At 42.6% G+C, this 26,553-nt stretch overlaps 1 protein-coding gene across 5 annotated transcripts in view; it reads right to left on the bottom strand.

Annotated features, from left to right (window-relative positions):
* The window catches only part of LOC105483138 (protein tyrosine phosphatase receptor type G), a 745,674-nt gene that overhangs the window by 150,515 nt on the left and 568,606 nt on the right, over positions 1–26,553 (bottom strand). For all 5 annotated transcript variants that reach the window (XM_011743815.2, XM_071089050.1, XM_011743832.2 and 2 more), the window contains one exon: positions 13,574–13,640. In XM_011743815.2, the coding sequence (XP_011742117.2) occupies positions 13,574–13,640 (67 nt within the window). The remainder of the gene's footprint in view (positions 1–13,573; positions 13,641–26,553) is intronic.

The raw sequence follows: 26,553 nt of genomic DNA, 5'->3' as shown, positions 1-26,553 counted from the left end.
GTGACAAAAACCCAATATTATCATTGAACAGTTTCATTGATTGCCTTTCTCCCCTACAGGGTTCTGGTGGCCGTAACTGACATGACGTGTACATTCTTTTAGTTTCCTTTTGATGCTCAGTCAATGACCTAATTCACAAAGGAAAATCACGATATACAAGAGTTAAGTGCTTTTGACAATAATCAGAAAGTTAGTCAATGCTGGGACTTAGAAGCTGGCCCAGCAGAGCAGAAAGAAATGTGATTCAGAGTTTAACACAACTGGGTTCAAATCACTATTCCATTGCATGGCCAAGATACATTCGCTCGTCTCTCTAAAACCTCACTTTACCTATTTATAAAATGGGATTAAGAATTCTTACCTCACTGTGGTGCCACTGGGATTCAGTAAGATTGTATTTATAGAACGTCCAGGTAGACAGACAGAGGTTAACAGTTGCAGAAGCAGAGAGGCTACTGCTTCTTCCTTTCACCCACTTCCTGGTTCTTTGTCCACTACCTTTTCCCCTGACCTCAAAAGAAACTGGCTACCCAAATCATCGTCGTCGTCATCATCATCATCTTCATCATTTTTATTTTGTGTGGCCCAACTAAACCGAGCAATATGCGTTCTATTTTACTGGCAGGGTAGTGATGGTGGCAGAACCCAGAACTCTGCAGTCATTTCCTGTCATCACGTGGTTTCCATATTCAAGTCCACAAGTGACAACAATAATGATGATGATGGGCGGGGGGGTGGGGGGGGGTTGGTGGCAGTGGTGACAGCTATCACTGAGTGCTTACCATATGCCAGGCATAGTTATATACAGTAAGTCACTGAATCCTCAGGATAAACCAGTAAGACTGGTATTAGTATTACCTCATGATGCAGTTGAGAAAACTGAGCCACAAAGAGGTGAAGTGATTTGTTCAGGTTGTAACACAACTGGATTTCAAACCCACTATGCAATAGTGTCTGTCTCTCCTACACCGAGGTAGCATACATAGAGCATGCAAGCAGGGTAAGAAAATCACACACGGTAGTCGCAAGCACTTTAGCAGGCACTTTTGCAGCAGGCACTTTTGCAGCAGGCAAATGGAGGTATCTTTTTAAGAGCTCTCTTTGCTCTTCACATCCCACTGAAACAAGCAGGAAAAGGGCATTTCCCTGGATTTCCATAATCCTGTTCAAATGATAAAATATTGACAAACAAGGCAGGCTGAATGAGAACTGGCCTCACATTCAAACCTAATCTAAAAGGAATCACTTTTGAAGTCTTTTTATGTCTTAACATTATTGTTAACAATACTATTAGTGATAAAATAGAAGTCGCACAGCATCTCATTTCCTGGCTAAGAAAAGAAGTGGAAATAACTTACATCTATGGTGGTGGTTTTGATGCACTGAAATCCAGGAAACGGTGGAAATGGCTTAAGTGTGCCTGTTTCTAGAAGATTTTGAGATCAAACATGTTCTGATAAGCATCAGTCCTTCCTAGATCCTTAATAGACATGAGCCAATTAGCCAAGATCAGGGCGTTGCATATTTATAGCACATTTCAGGAAAGTTCCATGTAATTAAATGCTGGAAACACAAACTTCAAACGGGAAACTCTGTCGCATGTTAAGATGTTCAAAATGATCAGTGAGCTATAGATAATACAGCATTGGTTTTCCCATTCAAAAGGGAGAAAATAATTTGGAGGATTTCTTTAAGTTAAACATTAAAACAGAATCCTCATTAATTCAGTTGAAATGTGATGATATCAGCAAAATGAAAACTGAAATCTGTGTCTGTAAAGCCTAGCAAGTGGTAAGTAATGACCTGAGTGGGTATTTACATTGTCCCAACATAAACAAATTACTGGGTGAAGGCAACATTATTAGTAGAGCTGCTGTAATAGCTACCGTTTAGATGAGGTAGGATTGACAAACATTTTCTTTAAAGGGCCATAGATTAAATACATAAGGCGGTGCAGGCCAGTGTGTCTGTCACGACTACTCAAGTTTGCCATTGTTGTGCAAAAGTAGCCATAGATGATATGTAAACAAATGAGTGCAGCTGTGTTCCAATGAAACTTTACAGAAACAAGCAGCGGGCTGGATTTGGTCTGCAGATTAGAGTTTGCTGATCACTGATTTAGAGGGCGCTGAACACATACCAGGCATGCCTTCTTCCCCGTGCTGTCCCTGTCTGAACGCATTTAGCAATAATACTCATGAGATAAGCACTTTCATTATCCTCACTTTACAAGGCAGAAACTCGGGGACAGAGAGGCTCAGTAATTTGTACTGGGGTCACACAGCTCCCAAGTTGGAGAGCCAGAATTCAAACCCAGGCCAGCCCGAATTCTGAAGTACTGCTCTAGAAACCTTGTTCAGTTGTGTTCCTAAGAGTCCAACTTCAAGTGAAAAACAACAAAATTCCATTTCTTTAAAAGTATTCCATAATGGAGACCTTTAATAAAGTTCATTCCGAAGGTTCAACGTGAGATTACTCTGCATGCAAGTAACATTAGTCTTTGCACCAATAAAGTCAAGAGCAAAAAAAAAAAAAAAAAAAAAAAAAATTCTTCATGAGACTAAAATTTTTCCAAGGACAAGGGAAATCTTGTTCATTTTACCCTCAGCACGTTAGGCAGTCAGTTGATGGAAGGATGGGTGGATGCTATGATTCAGGGAGCTTGGTGGTTCACACACACAAAAACAGGCAAGAACCCCTCACAGCAACTCAGTTCTGCTCCATTTTCTTGCTACTGGATTATAATGACATTTCTGCCTCAGGAGTCATTTTTCCCAAAAGTCCCTTGTTCTAGCATTTGTCCTCTTCTTCCAAAGTCCACAAAAGATATTTTCAGCAACTTCAGCCATTTGGCCTCAGATGGCTTATTTCAAGCTTTTGGACCACAGGGATAGTCACAATGGTGTCAGAGTGACAGTGACAGATTATGGTCCTGTTCAGTATGTCTTCACTTGCCCCCTTCAACAAAACCCATATGAAGAGTTTCAATCAAGATGGAAAAAGGTAGGTGGGGAGCCTCACAGGGATCTGAGCGGGAGAGGACCTGGGGTCAGGAGAGCCAGTCTGAAGTCAGGAAGACCTTGGTTAGACTCTGGGCTGGGTCACTTCTCATGATGTGAGCCTGGGGCAAGTCGCCCAGCCTCTGACTGCTTTGCTTGCCTTTCTATATGATGGGGACCTTGGTGGTTGTATCTCTGAGGGTTTCTGGAGTATGTAGTGATGCCTGCTGGGCTAAGCAGACAGAGCAAGCATGACCCGGCACAGCAGCAGTGAGGCACCCTTTGTGTTTAAACTTGTCACTTGACACCCCATCCCCTTTGTTTCTCATTTCCTGTTTCTAATCTCCACAAGGAGATATTTGCTTTCAGAGTCACCTCTTAATGATACAATTCCAAGCAGGCACAGTTCTTTCATTGGCCTGTAATCAATTTGTAGAGAGAACACACAGCCTGTCAGGGGTAGTTATGGTAAAAAGTTTTTTTAAAAAGTGCTGTCACTCTCTTTTGCTTGTCGTGAGGCCGCTTGGAACTTGATGCGTCCCAGAGGAAAGCAATGTCTGAATCTCTTCCTTTCTAATGTTAATCATTGTCTTCTTTGATTGTGAAATATAACACCCATGCAGAAAGGTGTGCAAAACATCAATGTACTGTCGAAAAATGATCCTGAAGTGAGCCCTGGTGTGTGGGTATGTGACCAACACTCAGAACACGAGAAGACCTTGCCTCCCCCTACCCAGCCAGCCCCTTGTCACTCTCTCATCCACCCCCGGGAAGTCACCACCATCCCCATTTTGAAATAATCACTTGGGTTTCCTATTTAGTTTTAACACCTACATATGCACTCCGAAGCAATAACGGTTAGGTTTTCTCATGTTTTGAAGTTTATCTTTGGGAACGCACAATGTTTTCTTCAGAATCTTGCTTCCTTTGCTTAACTTTACCAATCTCGGATGCACCCATATTGTTGAGTGGGCCATTCCTTCCCATCGTGGTGAAATGTTCTCTTCTACGACCGCACCAGGTCATCTTTACTCAGCCTGCCAATGATGGGCACCTGAGGCATTACTAGGTTTGGGTAATTAGGAAAAACACCAACACAAACATTCTTGCCCACATCTTCTTTTTTTTCTTTCAGACACAGTCTTGCTGTGTCACCCAGGCTGGAGTGCAGTGGTGCAATCTTGACTCACTGCAGCCTCAACCTCCCGGGTTCAAGTGATTCTCATGCATCAGCCTCCCAAGTAGCTGGGATTATAGGTCCATACCACCAGACTCAGCTAATTTTTGTATATTTTTTTAGTAGAGGCAGGGTTTCGCCATGTTAGCCAGGCTGGTCTCGAACTCCTGTCCTGAAGCGATCCACCCACCTCGCCTTCCCACAGTGTTGGGGTTACAGGCGTGAGCCACTGCGGCCAGCCACATGTCTTCTTTTTTTGAAGACCAGGTTTCGCTCTGTCACCCAGACCAGAGTGCAGTGGCACAATCTTGGCTCACTGAACCTCTGCCTCCTGGGCTCAAGTGATCCACCCACCTTAGTCCCCAAAATTAGCTGGGACTACAGGTGGGTGCCACCATGCCTGGCTAATTTTGTTTACTTTTTGTAGAGACAAGGTTTCACCATGTTGCCATGGCTGGTCTCAAACTCCTGGGCTCAAGTGATCTGCCTGCCTCAGCTTCCAAAGTGCTGGGATCACAGCTGTGAGACACTGCGCCTGGTCTATACATCTCTTGGGACACATATATGAGTTTCTCTAGGGGACATACATAGAAATGGTATCTCTTAGATTCATTTTACTAGATACTGCCAAACTATTTTCTGAAGAGTGATCATACTAGTTATCCTCTTACCAACAACATGAGAGTTCCTGTATTCACATCCTTGCCAACACTTGACACTATCAAGATTTTTAATATTTGACTCTTTGGTACATGCTGCTAATTTTTTTAAGCTTTGTGGATGCAGTATATTTGGGAAATTAATGTGTAATATATATGGGTTATTCTTTAATTTTCAAACAGTCAAATGAAGAAATCTAAGGGGACCGCATGGCAAATTTTTATATTATACCTGTACAATCATCCTATAGATCAAGATAGAGAAATATTTTTATCACCCAAGAAAATTTCCTCAGGTTCCTTTTTATTCAACATATTCCTCCACTCCACTGTTCTCTGAGACTGAGTCTCATTCTTTCACCCAAGCTGGAGTACAGTGGCGCAATCGCAGCTCACTGCAACCCCCACCTCCCGGGTTCAAGTGATTCTCCTGTCTCAGTCTCCCGCTACAGGTGCATAACACCACACCTGGCTAATTTTTGTATTTTTAGTAGAGATGGGGTTTCACCATGTTGGTCAGGCTGGTCTTGAACTCCTGATCTCAGGTGATCTGCCCGCCTTGGCCTCCCAAAGTGCTGGGATTATAGGCATGAACCACCACACCTGGCCCCTCCACCCCACTATTCTGACTTTCATCACCATGGATTAATTTTGTGGATGGACCTGTTCTCACACTTTATATAAATGGAATCATGTACTATGCACTGTTTTGCTTTTGAGTGACTCCATAGTTCATTATCTGTAAGTGCTGCATAATATTCCACTGTATGAATAGTCTACAACTTCTATATCTATGTTCCCACTGATGGACATTTAAGCTGTTTCCAGTTTGTGGCTATTATGAATAAAGCTCATATGCACAAGTCTTTTGTTGATATTTTTCTTGGGGATATACTTAAGTGTGGCATTTCTGGCTCAGAGGGCGGGGTGCATGTGTAACCTCAGCAGAAACAGGCACAGGGTTTTCTGAAGGGGTGGAACCAAGTGCATCCCCAGCAGGGGAACAGTGCAGGCAGCACCATACCCTGGGGCTGGTTTCTTTTAAAACAGTGAATGTGTGGCTGGTGATGCAACAGCAACTGTATAAGATGAAGCCGACCCACTGTTCTAGAAGGAATTCAGAGGACTGGTCTGAAGATGACGCTCTGTTACTCTTCACTATAGAAACCTCAGTCCCAGCAGGTGGAATATGGAAAGATGAACGATGTGGAGTTTCTTAGACAGCTTTCACCACTCTCTGGAAATGCTTGGCAGGGCAGTCAATGCATATTTTCAAATTCACTGTTATTTCTTCCCTTTTTGCTAGAGGCCAGGAGTGACAATAGCTATTCTAGGACTTTGTCCTTAGATTTGGTGAGGAGATGATGAGTATCCCAGGGCAGGGGCAAAAAGGTGGAAGGAGACCCCCAAAGGTGAGTCGAGTGAATAAACTAGTCACATGAGAAAGCTGGTCTGGCAAGGAAAGTTTTAATCTTGTCATAGCCACAACTGCCAGTGCCGTGTTTTGACAAGAGAAGCTTGCAAGAGCCTCATTTTGTGATACTAATAGAAGCGAGTTCTCAGGTGATAATTTATTTGTCCTTTCACTGATAGCCTTCTTGGAAGAGCCAGGGAAGGGAAGACAGACAGAGAGAGAGCAGCTGTCTAGCTTTGACCAGCAGAAGATTTTGTTGCGTCTGTGGCAATTTCTTTTTTTTTTTTTTTTTGGCAGGGGATTTGGGGGAGGGTGGGGACAGAATTTCCCTCTGTTGCCCAGGCTGGAGTGCAGTGGTATGATCTCGGTTCACTGGAACCTTCGCCTCCCAGGTTCAAGTGATTCTCCTGCCTCAGCCTCCCGAGTAGCTAAGATTATAGGTGCCCGCCACCATGCCTGGCTAATTTTTGTAGTTTTAGTAGAGACAGGGTTTCAACATGTTGACCAGGCTGGTCTCGAACTCCTGACCTCAGGTGATCCACCCACCTCAGCCTCCCAAAGTACTGGGATTATGAGTGTGAGCCACTGTCTGTGGCAATTTCTGACTATCCCCCTCACATTTCCTATGAAAGAAAACGAAGCCTAGGCTGGGCACAGTGGCTCACGCCTGTAATCCCAGCACTGTGGGAGGCTGAGGTGGGCGGATCACGAGGTCAGGAGATCGAGACCATCCTGGCTAACACAGTGAAACCCCGTCTCTACTAAAATTACGAAAAATTAGCCAGGCGTGGCGGTGTGGGCCTGTAGTCCCAGCTGCTGGGGAGGCTGAGGCAGGGGAATGGTGTGAACCCAGGAGGTGGAGCTTGCAGTGAGCAGAGATCGCGCCACTGCACTCCAGCCTAGGTGACAGAGTGACTCCGTCTCAAAAAACAACAACAACAAAAAGAAAACAAAGCCTATTACACCTCACTAAGATGATATATTCTCCAGGAGAGGAAAGTGACAGTGGGGGAGGGGTGGGAAAAGAGGACAAGCAGATAAAATACCAAGCAATCACCAGAGGCAAGTTTCCTATCAGGAATACAAAAGTGGTCCGTTTCAGAGGACTGACACAAGAGGATGGTGTTTTGAGGCCTTTTGACAGTATATGCGTATGTACACAAATAGCCTGCTGAATTTTCCTGGGGTGAGTACTATAAAAAGGAAGAGAAATTATGTATTCCAGCAACATGAAAAGAAAAAACAGATGCCTTTTAACTGACACAGGACATAATGCACATACACTCGATCTTAGCCAAAAGGACGAGAAGCGACGTATAATGCGCATACCTTTTTTTTTTTTTTTTTTTTCCCTGAGACAGTGTTTTGCTCTTGTCACCCAGGCTGGAGTACAATGGCGTGGCCTCAGCTAACTGCAACCTCTGCCTCCCGGGTTCAAGTGATTCTCCTGCCTCAGCCTCCTAAGTAGCTGGGATTACAGATGCGTGCCACCATGTCTGGCTAAGTTTTGTATTTTTAGTAGAGACGGAGTTTCACCATGTTTGCCAGCCTATTCTCAAACTCCTGACCTCAGGTGATCCACCTGCCTCAGCCTCCCAAAGTGCTGAGATTATAGGCATGAGCCACCATGCCTGCCCCACACATATTTCTTAACACGGATCAGTTAGGTAAAACCGTTGATGCAAATAAGTTGGTGCAAAAGGAACTGTAGTTTTGTACTGTTCAAATTTGCAACAATGATATTGGAATGCATTCTTCAATAAATATGGTTATGTTATACATCATTTTAATGCACCTATTTCTTGCTTTGTGTTTTTGCTAATGACTTAGCACTTGCTGTTTATTTTATATTTATTTTAGACTATGGAAATGATGTTAGACAAAAAGCAAATTTGAGCAATTTTCTTATTCGAGTTCAAAATGGGCCATAAAACGGTGGAGATAATTCACAACATCAACAACGCATTTGGCCCAGGAACTGCTAATGAACGTAGTAGTGCAGTAGTAGTCCAAGAAGTTCTGCAGAAGAGACAAGAGCCTTGAAGATGAGAAGCGTAAGTTGACAACAACAAGTTGAGAGCAATTCATTGAAGCTGATCCTCTTACGACTATAAAGGAAGTTACCAAAGAACTCAGTGTTAACCATTCTATAGTAGTTTGACATTTGAAGCAAATTGGAACAGTAAAAATGCTCGAAAAGTGGGTGCCTCATGAGTTGAGCAAAAATTAAAAAAAAAATGTCATTTTGAAGTGTCATCTTCTCTTATTCTACATAACAACAATGAATCATTTCTCGATCAGACTGTGACATGTGACAAAGAGTGGATTTTATATGACAACGGGCGATGACCAGCTCTGTGGCTGGACTGAGAAGAAGCTCCAAAGCACTTCCCAAAGCCGAACATGTGCCAGAAAAAGATCATGGTCACTGTTTGGTGGTCTCCTGCTGGTCTGATCCACTACAGCTTTCTGAATCCTGGCGAAACCATGACAACTGAGAAGTATGCTTAGCAATTTGATGAGATGCATTGAAAACTGCAGCCAGCTTTGGTCAACAGAAAGGGCCCAATTCTTCTCTACGACCACGCCTGACCACACGTTGCACAACCTAAGGCTTTAAAAGTTGAATAAATTGGGCTGCAAAGTTTTGCCTCATCTGCCATATTCACCTGACCTCATGCCTCTCACTTAGAAGACTACATTTTTACACTGATTCACAAACAGGATTTTTTTGAAAAATGGATTTTAAACCATCAGAACTAGACTAAGTTCTTAGCAACCAGTATTTTTATCAGAAACGGCCACTTGCAACTGCTGGTTCTTATATACAAAAAGTGCTGCTAATGACTGAACCAATACAGTGAATAGGATTTACAATCTTTCCCTAAGTCTTTCTTCTCCAGTGGATGTTGATAATAGGGCAAATAAAATACTTGATTTAGATACATTTTAGTGCTTCCATCTATCACTCCATGAGTAGATAGATGGGACCAGAATCAATGGCAAATCACCTCACTCCATTCTATTTATATGCTCTTGAGTTTGTAAAAATCAAAATTTGCCTAGAAAAATGAACACATAAGACACAGCACTTCATGTGGTCAAGAGGTTTCTAGGCTGTCTCTCCCTAGAAAAGCATTAGAGAAGCAATGTTACTGTATTAGTCCATTTTCACGCTGCAGATAAAGACATACCCAAGACTGGGCAATTTACAAAAGAACGAGATTTAATGGACTCACAGTTCCACGTGACTGGGGAGGCCTCACAATCATGGTGGAAGGTGAAAGGCATGTCTCACATGGCGGCAGACAAGAGAAGAGAGCTTGTGCAGGGAAACTCCCCTTTTTAAAACTATCAGATCTTGTGAGAGTCACTATCACAAGAACAGCGGAGGACAGACCTGCCCCCATGATTCAAGTACCTCCCACTGGGTCCCTCCTACAACACGTGGGAATTCAAGATGAGATTTAGGTGGGACACAGTCAAACCATATCAGTCACCATTCTCCAAGCCTCAAAGATACTACATCCTCTCTTACCAACAGACACCTTCATGTATACTGGTCCTGCTTGCATCACTTCTCTGCCTGGACAATCTCCATGCACTCTTTAGGTCTTAATGTTCAGTTGGTTTGAGACACTTCCAATCACCCAAGTTTGAGTTTAGCGTGCTGCTTCCCAGACTTTAACATCATTACATACTTAATTGTACATCTCTACCAAGCATATGCAAATGTGGTGAGGGTAGGTCCATGTCTCAATGCCTAGCTTCATGGTGTACTGAGATTAGGTACTCAGTAACTATGGACAAAATGAGCCAGGACTGTTTGTAAGAATCTCTGAGCAAGCACTATGGGAGTGTGATTAGGAAGGTGCCTCTGGAAAGAGATGTGAAGCTCTGTGCCACTCTTAAGCATGCACCCCTGAGATCTCTCCCCCTTCCAGAGACAAGCTGCTGTGAGGAGCTTGTTGAGCTGACAGCCTGCAGCAGCTGCACCTCCAGGATCTGCCCAGCGTCTACAATCAGGCTATTCTTGCTGGGAGGCTCCAGCCAATGACAATACATGGTGGGGAACAAGAGCTGGGCCATTACTGCCAACACAGGACTCCTTTCAGGGGCAGTCTTTGCTCTGGGGCTCTCTGATAGCTTGGCAAAGACTTCCTTAGAGCTGCCTTCAGCCAGTCCTCCTAGCTCACCTCTCTCCTTGCAGAGGTGTCAGAACTGCACCATGCATGGCCCAAACGCTCTCCCCACCAACCCCTGGTCCTTCTCTATTTGATCCTTCCCAGGCAGTCCTTCCTTGCCAAAAATCTTTCCTGCACTTCAAATTCCACCTTGGTGTCTGCTTAACAGAGGACCCTAATGACCAACTGTCAAATACAGTTGGCTGATATGATCAGGTTATTCCTTCACATTTCAGCTGAAGAAACACTTAAGATGCTTCTTGTTTAAAAAAAATTAATGAGAAATTAACATTCTAATATATGACTACCAGAGCTGAAGAAATAAAAGTCATTTCTGAACTGCAATAGAAATCCATATTGATTTTTCTCTTTACATATCTCTATCATTGTTCCCAAGCCAGAGACTGTGAAGGACATGATTATTTATGTTCCTTCAAATTAATAGATCATTCAAATCCCTCACAGGACCTTCAACTGAAATGCTTCTAGCTCCAACAAAAGCTTTTTTTTGGGGGAGGGGAACAGAGTCTCACTCTGTCACCCAGGCTGGAGGCTGGCATGATCAAGGCTCACTACAGCCTCAATCTCCTGGGCTCAGGCGATCCTCCCCCCTCAGCCTCCCAAGTAGCTGGGACTACAGGCATGTACCATTATGCCTGGTTAAATTTTGTATTTTTTTTTCAGAGACAAGGTTTTGCCATGTTGCCCAGACTGGTCTTGAACTCCTGGGTTCAAGCGATTCACCCACCTCAGCCTCCCAAAGTGCTGGGACTACAGGCATGACCCACTGCACCTGGCCTCCAACAAACGTTATTTTTGTTTTTTTTTAAACTATTTCTAATGTCCTCCACTCCCTTTTGGAAGAACGACATACTCCTACTCCTTTTTCTTCCCAATCAAGGCACAACCCACATGGGCTTTAGTTCTTCCTTCCCTTCATCCCATTTTACATTTTGAAATTTTCACTTATTTATTTGTATGCTTACTTGATTCAGTCATTTGGCTAAGATACTGAGCACCTACTATTTGCCAGACACAGCATGCCACACTAACATGGTTTTCTGCCCTCAGGAAATTGATACCCAAGTATCTGAGATATGAGCAAATACACAAACAGTTATTTCAGATACATGTAAGTGCTTTGAAGAAAGAAACCTGGGATGGTGTAACAGAGAGTGATGGGAGTGGGGTGGGATGAATAATTTGATAGGATACTTAAGAAACAACTTTCTAAGAAGGCAATATGGGAGCTGAGACCTGAAGGCATAAGAAGGAGACACCCTTGGCACAAGCAAAGGAAGAACTCTCCCGACAGAGGAAACAGCAAATGCATAAGCTGGGAGGGGCTGCATACCAGGCAGGCTGGTGGGAGAGGAAGGCAGCACTTCACTTCCCTTCTAGGTCCATGAGAGCTGGCCTGTGTCTGTCTTAATCAGTGTTCCAAATCTGGGTTTGCACAGCGTGGGCATGCAATATATTTCTGCTGAATGAATAAGTGAACTTCCTCTGTAGGTCAGTGTATTTTGCAGGTCTTGTCTGACTTCCCAGTTAGAGGGTAGGGTTGAAACCATACCCTGGGCATCCTGGCAACCCTCCCAGAGCCAGATATCGTTTTTCCATATGTAACAGCCTCTGCTGTCGCCTGAAGGTTTGTGTCCCCTAACCAAATTCCTATGTTGAAATCCTAATCCCCAAGTTTATGATATGAGGTGGAGTCTTTGGGAGGTAAGAGCCCTCAAGAATGGAGGATGGGATTAGTGCCCTTCCAGAAACTGAGAACTGGGAAGAAGCAATGGAAATACATATCTTTTTTTTTTTTTTTTTTTGAGACAGAGTCTCTCTCTGTCATCCAGGCTGAAGTGTAATGGCGCAATTTTGGCTCACTGCAACCTCCGCCTCGTGGGTTCAAGTGATTCTCCTGCCTCAGCCTCCCGAGTAACTGGGATTACAGGCGCCTACCACCATGCTCAGCTAATTTTTGTATTTAGTAGAGACAGGGTTTCACCATGTTGATCAGGCTGGTCTCAAACCCCTGACTTCAGGTGATCCACCCACCTCGGCCTCCCAAAGTGCTGTGATTACAGGCATAAGCCACCGCGCCTGGCCCAGAACTATCTTAAAATGAAAGCCTCTATGTGGTATTTTTAGTAACCCTATTTTTCTATATTGAGTAGGTTTATTATTGTTACCTGCTGCATGACTGACCAATTTTGAGAACAGAACAATTAATCCAAAATCCTACTTGCTCCAGTTGACCCCTGACAACTGGTGTTAGTTTCACTGAAAGAGAGGGGGAAGATGTTTGTTAAGCTCTATGGAGTTGGCTAATGTCTAAAGACAATCCTCCCAAAAAGGTGTGAAGATGTTTTATCACAGCTGTGGAGGTGAAGGGGAGATTTATTATGGTTACTAATGCTATTTCTGTCAACGTCTCTGGAATTCTAATTAGATTATTAAAACTTTGCAAATCATTACATTACATCTAGACTGCACACCTCACTGCGACAAGGGTACTTTTGAAATTAGAGGATCTTGATGTCATAGGTAATGATGCAGTGCTGATAATAAAGTTGCAGGGAAATTCTTCCAATAAAAACCAGTTGGAAAAGACAGAACCCATTTATCTTACTTTCTCTCCTGGTTTTATGCCTGAGGATAAGAGGTCTGCAGCACAGAATAGTAGTCTGGCCTTTTCCATTCTAGTAGCGGCATGACGCTTGCTCACATGCTGCAAAGTTTAATAACTTGTCTGGCTACTTAAAATGCTTCCCTAGATCTGAGACGCAAACCAAACATTTATAGGTGAAAAGACAACTGAAAGAATATTTTTAGGAGAGATATGAAACAAATGGCAAGTTCAACACATAAGAACAGTACATCTTAGGATGTTTTGATTTATAACCTATGCATTCAAACTGGTACCTGAAAAGAAATAAATTGCTTACTGTTAACCCAGACCCATTTGCAGGTAATAAATGGGCGTGCTCTTTACCCATCAAATAATGGCTCTAATGCCCTTCAACATCAGGGGATGAGGAATGGGTGTCACCCTCTGTCCTCTGCAAGATAACCTGGTTCCTTTAGGTAGAGATCTGAGCCCTTCACCTCCCAGCAAAAGGAAGTGTATGTGGCATACTTACCATGATGTACAACACCCTTCAACCCATGGATAATAGGATCCAGTGCAGAATTGTCCCTCGGACTGACCTACATGTAAAGGAAACATGATTGGTTAAATCTATTCTGGCATCAGGCACAACAGTCTCAGTTTAATCTTCTAAAGAGAAGGGAGGGGGGAGTAGATGTTATCTAGCAAGCTGCTTAGTTCTCACATACAACATGGCTCTCACCAAATTCAGGAGATTTATGACATCATAAAATCAAATGAGGAAGTCTAAATCAAAAGAAACTTCTCAGAATACATTATAACAGGAGACAAATACTATAGTCCAAGGAAAATCTTAAAAAGCAACTGCAAGATTTTCTTCTTGCCTTGTTTTATTAAAAGTAGGTCCAATAGGCTAAAAAGTCATTGAAAGTCATAAGAGAGCAATTCATCATTGAGGGAAGATTTCAACATTTTCTGGTGATTATGTTTTTCCCTTCTTTTTAGAAAATGAATCTGTTTCCTACCAGCCTATTCTCCTTCGTAAGGATCCCAGTCCCTTGTGAAAAATCACATATTCTAAAATTTATGGAAAGCAAAAGAAGAGGGGAGAGAAGCTGGAAGAGACAGTGTCTCCCACCCTCATTTCCTCCTGGGGTTTTTAATCCCCCTCAAGTCAAGCCTCTTCAGTCTTCCTCCCATCTCTTCTTTCCCTTAACTTTCTAATACTACTCAGCAGAACTCCTCATTCTTGCCCATTCTAGAAGATTAAAATTCTAGCAGCGTATTACAATTTTGGCTTTCAAATACTTTCTTTTAGACATACAGAGATTTTTACAAATGAAATGAAATGACATCTTGAATTTGTTTCAAAATAATCCAAGAGTGAACAGCAGGGGGAGTGAGTGGGGTATACATGCCACAGGATTGACCTGAATCAATCATTTATGACCTTGGGTGGTGGGTATAGGATGGGTCATTCTACAATTTTCTTCGCTTTTATGTATATGTAAGTCTTTCCAAAATAAATAGTTTTTCAAAAATCTACTATCTATGGCCAGCATAGCTCCCCCCACCCCTCATTGGTAGGATTTATATATAATCCACTTGTCACATAATGAAGTTGAGACATTGATGACACTTTCACTCTGTAGCTCAATCCAATTTGATGCTTTCAGGTCGATTCAGAGGAATCAAGAGACACCCCTAGAATGAATTTTAAGGTGACTGAAAATTTTCCACATTCCTTTCTACTCTTACAAATTTTCCCTGTTGGGTTGCTGTTCCTCGTGTGCCCTCTCTGACAGTGACACACACTCCACACACTTCCAGCTCTCCTAAGCCTCAGCGTCTCCAGAAGAGAGCAGTGGTTCTCAAATGGGGGAGATATTGCCCTACCAGGGGGACATGTGACCATGTCTGGAGACAATTTTGGTTGTCACATAGCAGTGGGAGGGGAATGACAAGGGGAGGGGCTACTGACATCAAGGTAGAGGCCAGGGCTGCTGCTAAACATCCTATAATGCTCAGAATAGCTCTCTACAACATCTTATCTGGCTAAGATGTCAATGGTGCAGAGGTTGACGGTTAGAAGCCCTCATTAGATGCTCTACGAGTTAATAGTGATTACATCTTCATGTCTAGAGCCTCAATTCAGAATACAGATGCTATTAAGTACAGGATTGTGTTTATAGACTAATAAAATATGTGGAGTTTACTACTGCATTGTAAACACTACAGATACCAAAAAAAAAAAAAAAAAAAAAAAATCAGTGAATAGGAACCCAGTGTATCAGATCATAAAGGTGGAATTCTGGGAGTTGGCATAAGTGTGCCTCCAAATTGCCTGAGAAGCTGCTCAAGCCAGGGACTGAAGCATGAAACATTCTTGAAAGGTAACCATGCACAGAATACACCAAATTAAACCTGCATTAGAAGAAACATCGTATTTGTACCATAGCAAGTAATTGATCAAAATTTTAAAACCTGGTCAAAAATGGAATTACAGCTCAGGAATACAAGAGAGGAGAACCTAACCAGTAAATGTGGTCAAGTTTCAAGAGGCCAGAAGAGAATAAAATAAGGATCCTAGAGAATGATTCCATATCAAATTCAAGCTATAGACAAAAAGATGGTCCCTTTGATTCAGTATGGAGATGCCAGCTTAACTACCTGCAGTTACTCTAATATCTGTGAGAAATGACAAAATGGCCACAAATTCCCTCTATCCCTGTTACATGCACCTTTATAACTTGACTTTGCCCTCCTCTATGAAAAGTGTACACCAATTACTCCATTATTTGAAATTGGGCTTGTCCATATGTCTTGCTTTAGTGAATTTTAGTGAACATGATGCAGACACAAGCTCATAAAACACTTGGATTCTTTGGAATCCTGACATCAAGTGAAGAATTCCAAGTTAGCCTATTAAAGGATGAGCGATTACAAGGAGTAGACATAGGTAGTTCTAGCTAACGTTCTTCTAGACTCACCAGCCTACCACCACCAGACAGGTGAGTGAGTCCATTTGAGACCACCCACCGTCAGTGGAACCATCTGCAGTCCACAGAGATGGGCTGAACTGGCCATACCCAGAACTGACCAGCCAACCTACTGACCCATAAAACGATTTAACTAACTGGAATCATTTGGTACACAGCAAAATTTAGCCATTAGAGTTTCTATGAGTTGTATGCAATAATAAAAAATGGGAAATAGGCTATGATAACAACAATTTTTCAAAACAATGTATCTTGCTTATGGTATGTCTTAAAAGTTTCCCAGTAATATTCCACATCACAAGATAAAGCATTTGCTGGCCACCTGATCAACTCATGTGCTCCTCCAAAAAGGTGTTATCCCTTCTCTATCATGGCAACATTTATCAGATACTCTGATCTTGGATCCTGAACGAGAGGGAATATTTTACACTCGGGGGACCACTATGGTTTGAATGCATCCCCAACATTTCATGTGTTGGAAACTTAATTCCCAAAGCAATAGTGTTGAGAAGCAGGACCTTTAAGAGGTGACTAGGTCATGAGGGTTCTGCCCTCATGAATAGATTATCATCATTACTGCCAGAGGGAATTTGTTATAAAAGTGGGTTTGGCCCCCTTGCAATCCCCTCCTGCTCTCTCACATTCTCTCTCTTGTTGATGTGATATGCGTTGCCATGGTTATGATGTAGCAAAAAAGCCTTGCCAGATGTCAGGGCCATTCTCTTGGACTTCTCAGCCTCCAGAACCATTACCCAAATAAATTTCTGTTCATTATAAATTACCCAGTGTGGTATTCTGTGATAGCAGCACAAAAAAGACTAGGACAGGAACTTTTTAATGCATTTAGTCTCATCTGATAATATGAAGGCTCAAACACAGTGTTTCTAATCTTCCATGACTGACACACACCAATAATATTTGTAGGCTATGCAAAAGGAAAACAACCAGTCAACTTAGTCCAGGTTCAATTTTTGGTCACTTCTGATTACAGCTTCTCCGTGTCTGATACTCAGACCTCACCTCATCTGAGCTCAGGAACCTGACCCCAGATTCTAAACAACTGCATAAATGTCAAGCCTTCGACAACAACCATTCAGCTCCCATTGTCTTCATTGGTGGTTAATATGGCTGGCGTTGAGAAGATGAACGAGGAGAAAAGGAGAGAAAATGAAGATTATTAGCTGGTCAAAGTAACTTACTAATAATACTGAGCTCATCCTCTGGTCTATGTCTTGGTTCTAAAACTCAGGATGGGGAATCCAAAGAGCATGCTAATAAGTGAATTTGTTCCAGTAAGGCATAACCCTAACTGAAATAATCCCTTTCACTCACTGTTTCAATCAATTTCCCACTTAAAAAAAATTCATGGGCATAAGCTAAGCAATTTTGGCAGTTTTTAAATATGACAACAGTGAAGAGGGCTGTATTAGCAACCTGTGTTTACATTTTATTCTTCGTCTAGGATGGAGGAGGCCAGGCATGGGGAAAATATGGAATTCTGAGTCAGGTATGGATGATTTGAGCTTTAGTGTCCTTGTCTGTGAAATGGGGATACAGTCTTATAATGTTGTCATGAGGATTAAACGTTTAAAGCTTATAGTATAATGCTGGGTACAAATGCCACATCCAATAAAGGACAAATAACACTGGGCAACAAGTTGACCTAAACACTCGAATTTAAATGAATGACAAACAAATGAAATTTATCCCTGAGCTTGTCAACGTGCTTGGCTCTGAAAGTAATACCTCTCTGAGTTCAAATTTCAAAAGATCCAAATTTATGTTTTATTTGACATCCACTCAATTTTGTAATATGCTGTTCCTTTTAAAGCCACATGAGAAGTGATCCTGGCTCTTGAAATTTGCTTCCTTCCACTTTAAGATCAAAGGAGTTATGCAGTAATATGGAGAAGGCAGCAATTGCACAAATGAGCTTAAAATGGACTAGAAGAAACAGACACCCACCCCCTTTCCCTGCAGAGTTCATACTCTCATTGCAAAACTTCGCTCCTGGCACTTCCACTTCAGAGCAGCTTTCGTGGCATTAGTCATCTTCAAAAGGATGGCACACAAACTCGACAGAGGGCTCTGAATTAAAGCTTTTCAGTGTCTTTAGATATAACCAAAGTATATAGAGACACTGACAATACAGAAAACCATGAAACGTAGGTTTGGGCTAAAGGCCAAATTCATATAAATGCTCATGGAATCTAAACTTCGTAACATTTTCTTTCCAATTAATAGCTCACCCTAAGGATCCACGTAATGATCAAATTAGTAGCCACGCTATCAATAATCTCTAGAGATATGTTTATCTGGAGGCTCTACAGGAGGGCCTGTGTTTACTCTTGCTTGAAGTAAAATGAAAAGGAAGCAGAGAGACCCCATCAGATGACATGTGCCTGCGTTCAGATATGTGCTGCCATTTACTTCTACTGCCCCCATGCCATTTGGCCCTTGAGTTGGATCCTAATAATTTTCTCTCTGTCAAGTCCTAGCCATCTGCTAAATAGGATGATCAAGACAACCTACTTGCCTTGAATCCGATACCACCAGCTGCTCCTTCAGTACCATAAACATTACACCCAGCCAATATCCTCTTGTGGGAAAAAGGATTTATGCATGCTGAGGGTGAATGGCTACACCATTAACCATGGCTGCAGAGGATAGTGACAAACGGCAGGACCAGAAACTCCACATGGCCTTCCTGAATTGCGGAGAAGAGGACTCACCCACCCCAGCAGTTAGCAGGTAACTGTGTCTTCAGAAGCTAATCGTTGTATTAGCACAAGGGCAAGCACTTCTCAGGATGTTTGGTTTCACATCTGAATCTCCCCTCCTTCCGTGGCTCTTACCTAAAGAGCCTTGTGGCAAGGATGCTGTAGTTTCTCTCATTCTGACTTCAACATCCTAGTGACCACTAACCAGATTTTTGTTCATGTTGCTGTCACAAAGCATTTATAACTTCATTATTTTGCATCCCTGCATTTTGGTTAGCCCTTACCCAGAGAGAGATCACTGCCCGGCTTCTTTTATTAGTAAGTTAAACACTTGGCAATAATTTAGGAAATGTGGCTATATAGGTTCAAGAAGACAATTTTAGCATGAAACCACTAACCACTGAGCTATATTGAAAACACTTTTCTTTTCCTGACTTTTCTTTTTAGTCTTCACAAATATTACTTTCCTTCTTGTATAGCCAATGGTCTTAGTTTCTGATACAGAAATGTAGTTTTTCCCTTTTGACATTCCAACATCATTTTCTAGTGTCTCCTAACTATCACTGCTGCAATGGGATATTACAAAAAGCGGAATCAGAGGTGTTGGCACATGTGGCATCCCAAACTGCCATGAAATAAGTCAGAGAGGAATACAGAGATACAATTCAGAGTGATGCATGGCAAGGGAAAAAGGAGCTCTGTAAACCTTAAGGACTTTTCATGAAATTCCGATAAAGATGAGTAAATAAGTGTGGATTCCTGGTCTAGGGAATTGCTTTAAATGCAACTACTAAATTCCAGGATCATACATTAAGCCTAATCTAACAGATATGCAAAATATAACCGAGGCTTCTCACAGAAGAGCCCCTGTCTGAAGCGAAAGGTATGGCCCTGTATCATCATCTATTTTCCAGGATTTGACAGGGACAGACTCCTGGGACTGGTTTCCATTGGCAGATGAGAAAACTCCTAATTCCTCAGGCTTGGGAAGGGATTAATATGAAAAGGAAACACAATTATAAATGCTAATAGGATTCACCCTCCCCCCTTCAAATGCAGCTTGAGCATGGACACGGTTTACTTACTGTTAATTCATAATATTAATGGAAACTAGTTAATTCACAGGTTATTCATCTCCAGAGAATTGAGATTTGTGGTCAGAGAAGGCCACTTGAGGAAATGAATTTTGTGCTTTTGATCTACTTAAACTGACCATTCTCTGGCCCCCTGACCCTGCCTCCAAAACCCACCAGAGTGTTTGCCATCTCATTGTCAGACTTGGCTTGGAAGAGTGCATTACTGGAAAAACCAATCCCCGTAGGGCGACAGCAAGGCTGGTAGCAAATCCGTATAAAATGACAGATCTTGCCAGGCATAGTCTTGCAGATTGTCAATACAGGCGATTTCTCATTTTCATGAGGATCAAACTGTCCTGGGGTGGGCATACAATTCCATTTCCTCTGGCTTCAGATTCACCCAACACACCATTTCAAAGCCAGAGCAGAAGAGAGGGAGGAAGTGGGATGGCTGGGGTGCTTGGCAAATGGTACTCCCATAGGGGCTGCATGGTGATTTTTGTCCTTCTGTCTTTTTGATGCACTGTGTTTCAGAGTCAAGAAGGTGTTGGGAAAGGCTTTACAACATTCCAAGCAGGGGTCCCAGAACCTGTCTGTCCTACCCTTTCCAGTCTTCTCAAAGTGTAGGCTGCTCCTGAACTGGAGAGAAGCAAAACAGAAATTCCAGCTTTGCAAAGCATGACCTAGAGTCTTAAGCTACAATGCACACTATTTCACACAGATATTGTCATGACCTTTGAATTAAAAAAAATAAAATAAAATAAAATAAAATAAAGTAAAAGGTATGAGATCTGGGGAAGCCTGGGGCAAAAGCAGCTTATTTCAGGTTCAGTGACTTGCCTGCAAGTTTCTCCTGATTTTGTGTGGCAGTGCTGGACAACTTTGACTTTCCCTTGTTAATAATCTCGCCATGCACTGAAAAGCCCCAACAATATCAAAGGCTTAGTGGAGAAGGCAGAGCCGGCTGTTTTCACATGTAGCAAGTTACTTCAACCAAAACACATTAGATGTGAACTCTTACCCTTGTTTTTTCATTCCCTGGAAGCAAAAAGCTGCTCAGGGGTACTCCATTTACAAAAGACTCGAAATCCAGAAAACACTGAGTGGGGATGCCTTTAATTTCCTATCACGTATGCAGCATGAAAAATATAAGAGACAAGGCACATTGGATCAAAGAGGTTGCTAGGTTGATCCTTCTGTTGAAAAAATGTCCCTCCATAGGAGTAGGTAAGATTATCATTTTGCATTATTAGGAATGGGGGAAGACCATGTAAATATCATGTAGGTATCATATGTAGAATGTTAAAATGACCTAAGTGACCTTAAATACTCCTTTATAGTTATTAAAAAGGTGACGGGGGGGACAATGTTATGGGCCCTCAGCCCAAATTATAAGCACTGGCTCCTTAAGCTCATTGATTCAACCAGTATGTACTGAGTGTCTACTGCAGGCTGTGATGGGCTAACTCTAAGATGATCCTCCAAAGACCCCTGACTCCAGGTATTCAGACCCTTATGTAATCACCTTCCCTTGAGGGTGGGCTAGATCTAGTGGCTTAGTTTTATTCAGTAGAATAAGGCAAAAGCAATGTTACGAAAGATTCTGGCCATGCGAAGTGGCTCACGCCTGTAATTCCAGCACTTTGGGAGGCTGAGGCAGGAGGATCATTTGAGGCCAGGAGTTTGAGACCAGCTGGGCAACACAACATCTCTAGAAAAGAATTTTAAAAATTAGCCAGTGTTTGGTGGTGCACACCTGTAGTTCTAGCTACCCTGGAGGCTGAGATGGGAGGATAGCTTGAGCCCAGGAGTTAGTGGTTACAGTGAGCTATGATAATGCCAAAAGGAACTGACGGTGGCCTTCGGCCAACAGCTAAGAAGCTCCTCAGTCAAATAGCCCTTGAGGAACTGGGTTCTGCCAACAATCTAAGTAAAATCAGAAGTGAATCATTCCCCAGTTGAACTTTCGGATGAGATCATAGTCCCAGTTGACACCTTGATTGCAGCTTTGTGAGAAACCTTGAATCTGAGGACACACAGAAACTGCGAGATGGTAAATGTGTGTTGTTCTAAGCTGCTGAGTTTGTAGTAATTTGCTCCATAGCAGTAGATAACCGTATGCCAAGAACTGAGTAGCAGAATAGAATATGTCATTGAACAAATCCCAGTGCTCTGCCCTCATAGAGCTGATGATCTAGTTCTAGCTCCCACAGAGGGGTTGGGGGCCCTGGCTTCTGTAAGGAACGCACACATCACCATTTTCCTTACACTGCTGCATCAACTATCAAAAGGCAGTCCCCTTCTTTTAGATGAGTTCTTGCCTCTCATGGACCTCAGCTGCTATGTCACTGTTTCTAGAGTTTGAAAAGAAGCATTTTGTTTAGAATCCAAGTTCCAACCAAGAAAACTTGGCAAAAAGAATGAGCAAACCCCAAATGGAGCAAATAAACATCGATAATCAATTCTGGGATATAGAATTTTCGGTAGCTTTTATGTTTAAACAAATATAGAAAACCAATTAATTGCAGCACAGAACCTAAGTGAAAGGTGCCACTGAACAAGGCACAGGGCGTAATGCAGTGGCATGGGCAGCTGCTGTTTCAAATCCACAGCAATTAAGTGCAAACTAATTACATACCCCACTGTTTTTTTTTTTCTTTTAAGAGGGGGTAGTTTTACTCTGTGCTTCCTTAGAAGCACTGAATGATTGCTCTCATAATGTAGTCTCTGAAGACTGATTAAGCATCAATTCACTCTCCTAAGTAATACCTCACAGGTCTTTCCCTTCTAAACCATGGGCTCATGGAAGGGGTTTGCTGCCTGATACTACAAGAGAAACTTAAGCTCCTTGTCATCATCCTCAATGAAATAAACCAGCTAACTCATCTAAACATTGTACTTAATTCACAGACAAACCAGTGAAAATTGTGTTTAGGGGGCTACTGTTAAAGCCATTGGAGCACGATTTAAGGGTCTCAGTTAAGCTATGTTTTTTCTGGGTGGGGGGTTACGGATAGCTTGTTTAAGTGGACAAACATCTCAAAATCCACAAATTAGGGAAATTCCTTTCTAGTAAGAGGCAGTCTAAACAAAATCCAGCCCTGTCTCGAGGAGGACATAGATTAATGCTAACTGAAGAGTTCGGCTTTGTATTTAACATGCACCTGAGTTCAACGGAGGATAAAATTAAACTGCAACGAGGAAAGACAAAATCTTTCCCAGCAGGCCTTGATTGATAGAACGTGCCATTTGTAGCAGAACAAAATGGAAAACCAGAAAGTTTGTTCCCAGCAATCATTGCCTCACTGGGCCAACTCTCTCTCCTCTGAGAAAATAATATGATTTCTTCACAGAGCATGTAGTCTACTTATTTAAGCAACTGTGCTCAGGATCTTTCAATTCTTCCAGCAGTTCGGTTGGGAAAAAATGGTCCCAGTAGGGGAGAGGGTGGCGTAGGTAACATTTAGCCAGGAAGAGGCTTATCTTATGAAAACTGCCATTGACAGTAACCTGGGAATAAGTAACTCTATAGAAAACGCGCAGATGGATCTCCTGTAGGTGAACACGATGAGCTCATTTTAAACTGCAAGCTGGGTACCTAAGACAAGTGTTGTGGTTAAGTACAGGGTTTCTGAAACCTGATTCACAGCCCAGCTCTTCTACTTAGCAGTTGTTTGGTCACAGCAAAGTGAATTACAATCTAGTTGTGCCTCAACTTCCTCATATGTAATGTTGAGATCACCCCCCTAAAAAACCTCATAGGGTTGTTAAGAGGATTAAATGAGTATTTAGCACAGTTACTAACACATCCAAGATCCTTAAAAACTGTAGCTATAAGCCATTCTTTCCCCCAAAGAGGCAGGCATGCCCTGCTGGTACCCAACCAGGAACACACAAAGTTCCAAAAATACTCCCACTTCTGGTTACAGACAGATCAATCATTTTGGAGTCCTGAACTAAATTCAGCCAATCACAATCCTCTACCCACACCCCAATCTTTCATCTTCCAATCTTTTGAGACCGAGTCTTGCTGTCACCCAGGCTAGAGTGCGGTGGCGCAATCTTGGCTCACTACAACCTCCACCTGTGGGTTCAAGCAATTCTCCTGCCTCAGCCTCCCCAGTAGCTGGGATTACAGGTGCCTGCCACCACACTTGGCTAATTTTTGTATTTTTAGTAGGGACGGGGTTTCGCCATGTTGGCCAGGCTAGTCTCGAACTCCTGACCTCAAGTGACGCACCCACCTTGGCCTCCCAAAGCACTGGGATTACAGGTGTGAGCCACTGCACCTGGCCTTCAATCTTTTATTTTAATACAATTTTAACATTTTTCCATCCAGCAGACTAAATCCCCATACCTAGGAATTATTTTGATTCCACTCCTTTCTTAACCCACTCACTTCCTTTCTTGCCGCCCAGAAAGTCTGGAAGATTCTACCTCCTAAACGCATCTTGAATCTGACCACCACTTCTCTGCAGTTCCTCTGGTCTAACCGTATCCTGGATCAACACCATCTTGTACCTAAACCACTTCTAGAAGCCTGACCTAACTGGGTTGCCTGCTTTCTCTGCTGTACCCTCCAATCCCTTCTCTGCCTAATAGACCAGTAGTTGTTTTACCCTGGCTGCCCACTGGAATCATCTTTAATCAGCTTAAAAAAAAAAAAAAACAACCCAAAAAACTAAAAACAAAAGTAGACTACAACAATGACGAAACACTATTCTGATTGACCTGAGGGTGTGGCCTGGGCATCTGGATGTTGAAAAGCTCCCTGGATGATTCTGATGTGCAGGTAGGGATGAGAACCACTGAGTCAGAATGAGCTTTTAAAAATAAATCTGGCTGGGCACGGTGGCTCACACCTGTAATCCCAGCACTTTGGGAGGCCAAGGTGGGCAGATCACAAGGTCAGGAGATCGAGACCATCCTGGCCAACACGGTGAAACCCCACCTCTACTAAAATACAAAAAAAAAAAAAAAATTAGCCAGGCGTGGTGGTGCATGCCTGTAGTCCCAGCTACTCGGGAGGCTGAGGCAGGAGAATTGCTTGAACCGGGAGGTGGAGTTTGCAATAAGCCAAGATTGCACCACTGCACTGCAGCCTGGGTGACAAAGCAAGACTCTGTCTCAAAAATAAATAAATAAATAAAATTTAAAAAATAAATAAAAAATAAAAATAAATAAAACCAATCACAACCCATGACAGCGTAAAAGCTCTCCCAGATCTGGGCCCAGCAGACCTCTAGATTCTTCTAGGATTTCCACGGTTCCCTACAGGACTCCTGGGCCTCCTTCCTCTTCCTCAAATACTCTGAGCATTTCACTGCCTCCAGGCCTTTGACCCCGTTGTTCCCACTGACTAGGCTGCTCATTCCTTAGCTCTTTGCAGGGCAAGTTCTCAGTCGTCAGGGCTCAGCTCAATGTGGCTCCTACAGGAGGCCTTCCCTGGCTCATTCCAAATGTTTGCTAACTCAGTACTCCACTTAGTTCCTTCCTGGCACCAGTCTCAGTTTGTCAATTCCTGAAGCTCAGGGTACAGCCCAACTGGTTGCGTCAGCTGAGGAAATCCAGGCTGGAGAGTCCTTGAAGTTTAAGCAGGTCAGAAATCCTCACACCCTCTGGGTATCATGGGAATAACATATCCTTTCTCCAGCACTTCCTACCCTTCATTGTAATTAACTGTTTAGACATCTGCTCCCTTGACTGGACCAGAAGCTCCCTGAGGGCAGGGCTTGCACTTTATTTAGTTTGTTTCATATTCCCAGCTCTACCTTAGTGCCAACAGAGAGCTGGTGCTAACAAGATGTTTGCTTCCCAGAAGAATAGGAGGTAGCTATTAAAGAGGTGAAGCAGGGAAAAGACGTAAGGGGGACGAAGCTAAAAGAAGACTTTAACCAGGGTATCTAGAGAGTTCAAAGAGTTCTGGGATTTATGTCCAAAAAATGTGATCCAAGTCTTGGTTGTGTGACCTCAGGTAAGTGACTTTAATCACTATGGGCAAGTGGACAATGACGCACACTTCCTGGGTGGTTCTGCAGGGGTAAAATGAAAAGATGCCTGTGACACAGGCATTATTTTTCCACTCTATACAGACCAGGGGATTATCACATTGTGGTGGGATTTGTTTTTATTTTCTTTTAATCCATGACTGAAAAGTGGTATGGAATTAGGAGGAAAAGGCAAAAGCAAGAAATATAAAATTTAAAAAATAATAGTTATCATTATTAACGAGAACTTCTAAAGCAAGTTTCTAGCCTTTTTCCTTTTTCTAGCTCAGAATTTGCTCGTATCAATTCTTGGCCTTTTGGCTAAGATCAAGTGCAGAATTTGCTCCTAACTGGTTAAACACTCGGTCTTCCAAGTCAGGTTGCCTTGGTTCAAATTACACTTCTACCACGGATGAGGTGTGACAAGGGCCAGCATGCCATGACCACCAAGGCAAATCCCACCCACAGACTGCATCTGTAAATAAACATTTATTGGAACACAGCCAGGTCCACTCATTTACGTATCATTGGTGGCTGTTTTTGTGTTACAAAACCACAATCAAGCAGTTGGAACAGAGATCTCGTGGCCTGCAAAGTTGAAAATATTATGATCTGGCCCTTTGGCCCTTTATAGAAAAAGTTTGCCAATTCCAGTTTTACACAAACAAATTACTTAACTGTCCTAAGCCTCAGATTCTTCAGTCTGGAACATGGAGATAGTAAAAATACT

This window comes from Macaca nemestrina, chromosome 2 (genome assembly GCF_043159975.1).
Source record: "Macaca nemestrina isolate mMacNem1 chromosome 2, mMacNem.hap1, whole genome shotgun sequence".
NCBI classification, from domain to species: domain Eukaryota; kingdom Metazoa; phylum Chordata; class Mammalia; order Primates; family Cercopithecidae; genus Macaca; species Macaca nemestrina.
The sequence above is the reverse complement of the archived record's forward strand: the minus strand, read 5'-3'. Positions and strand labels throughout refer to the sequence as shown.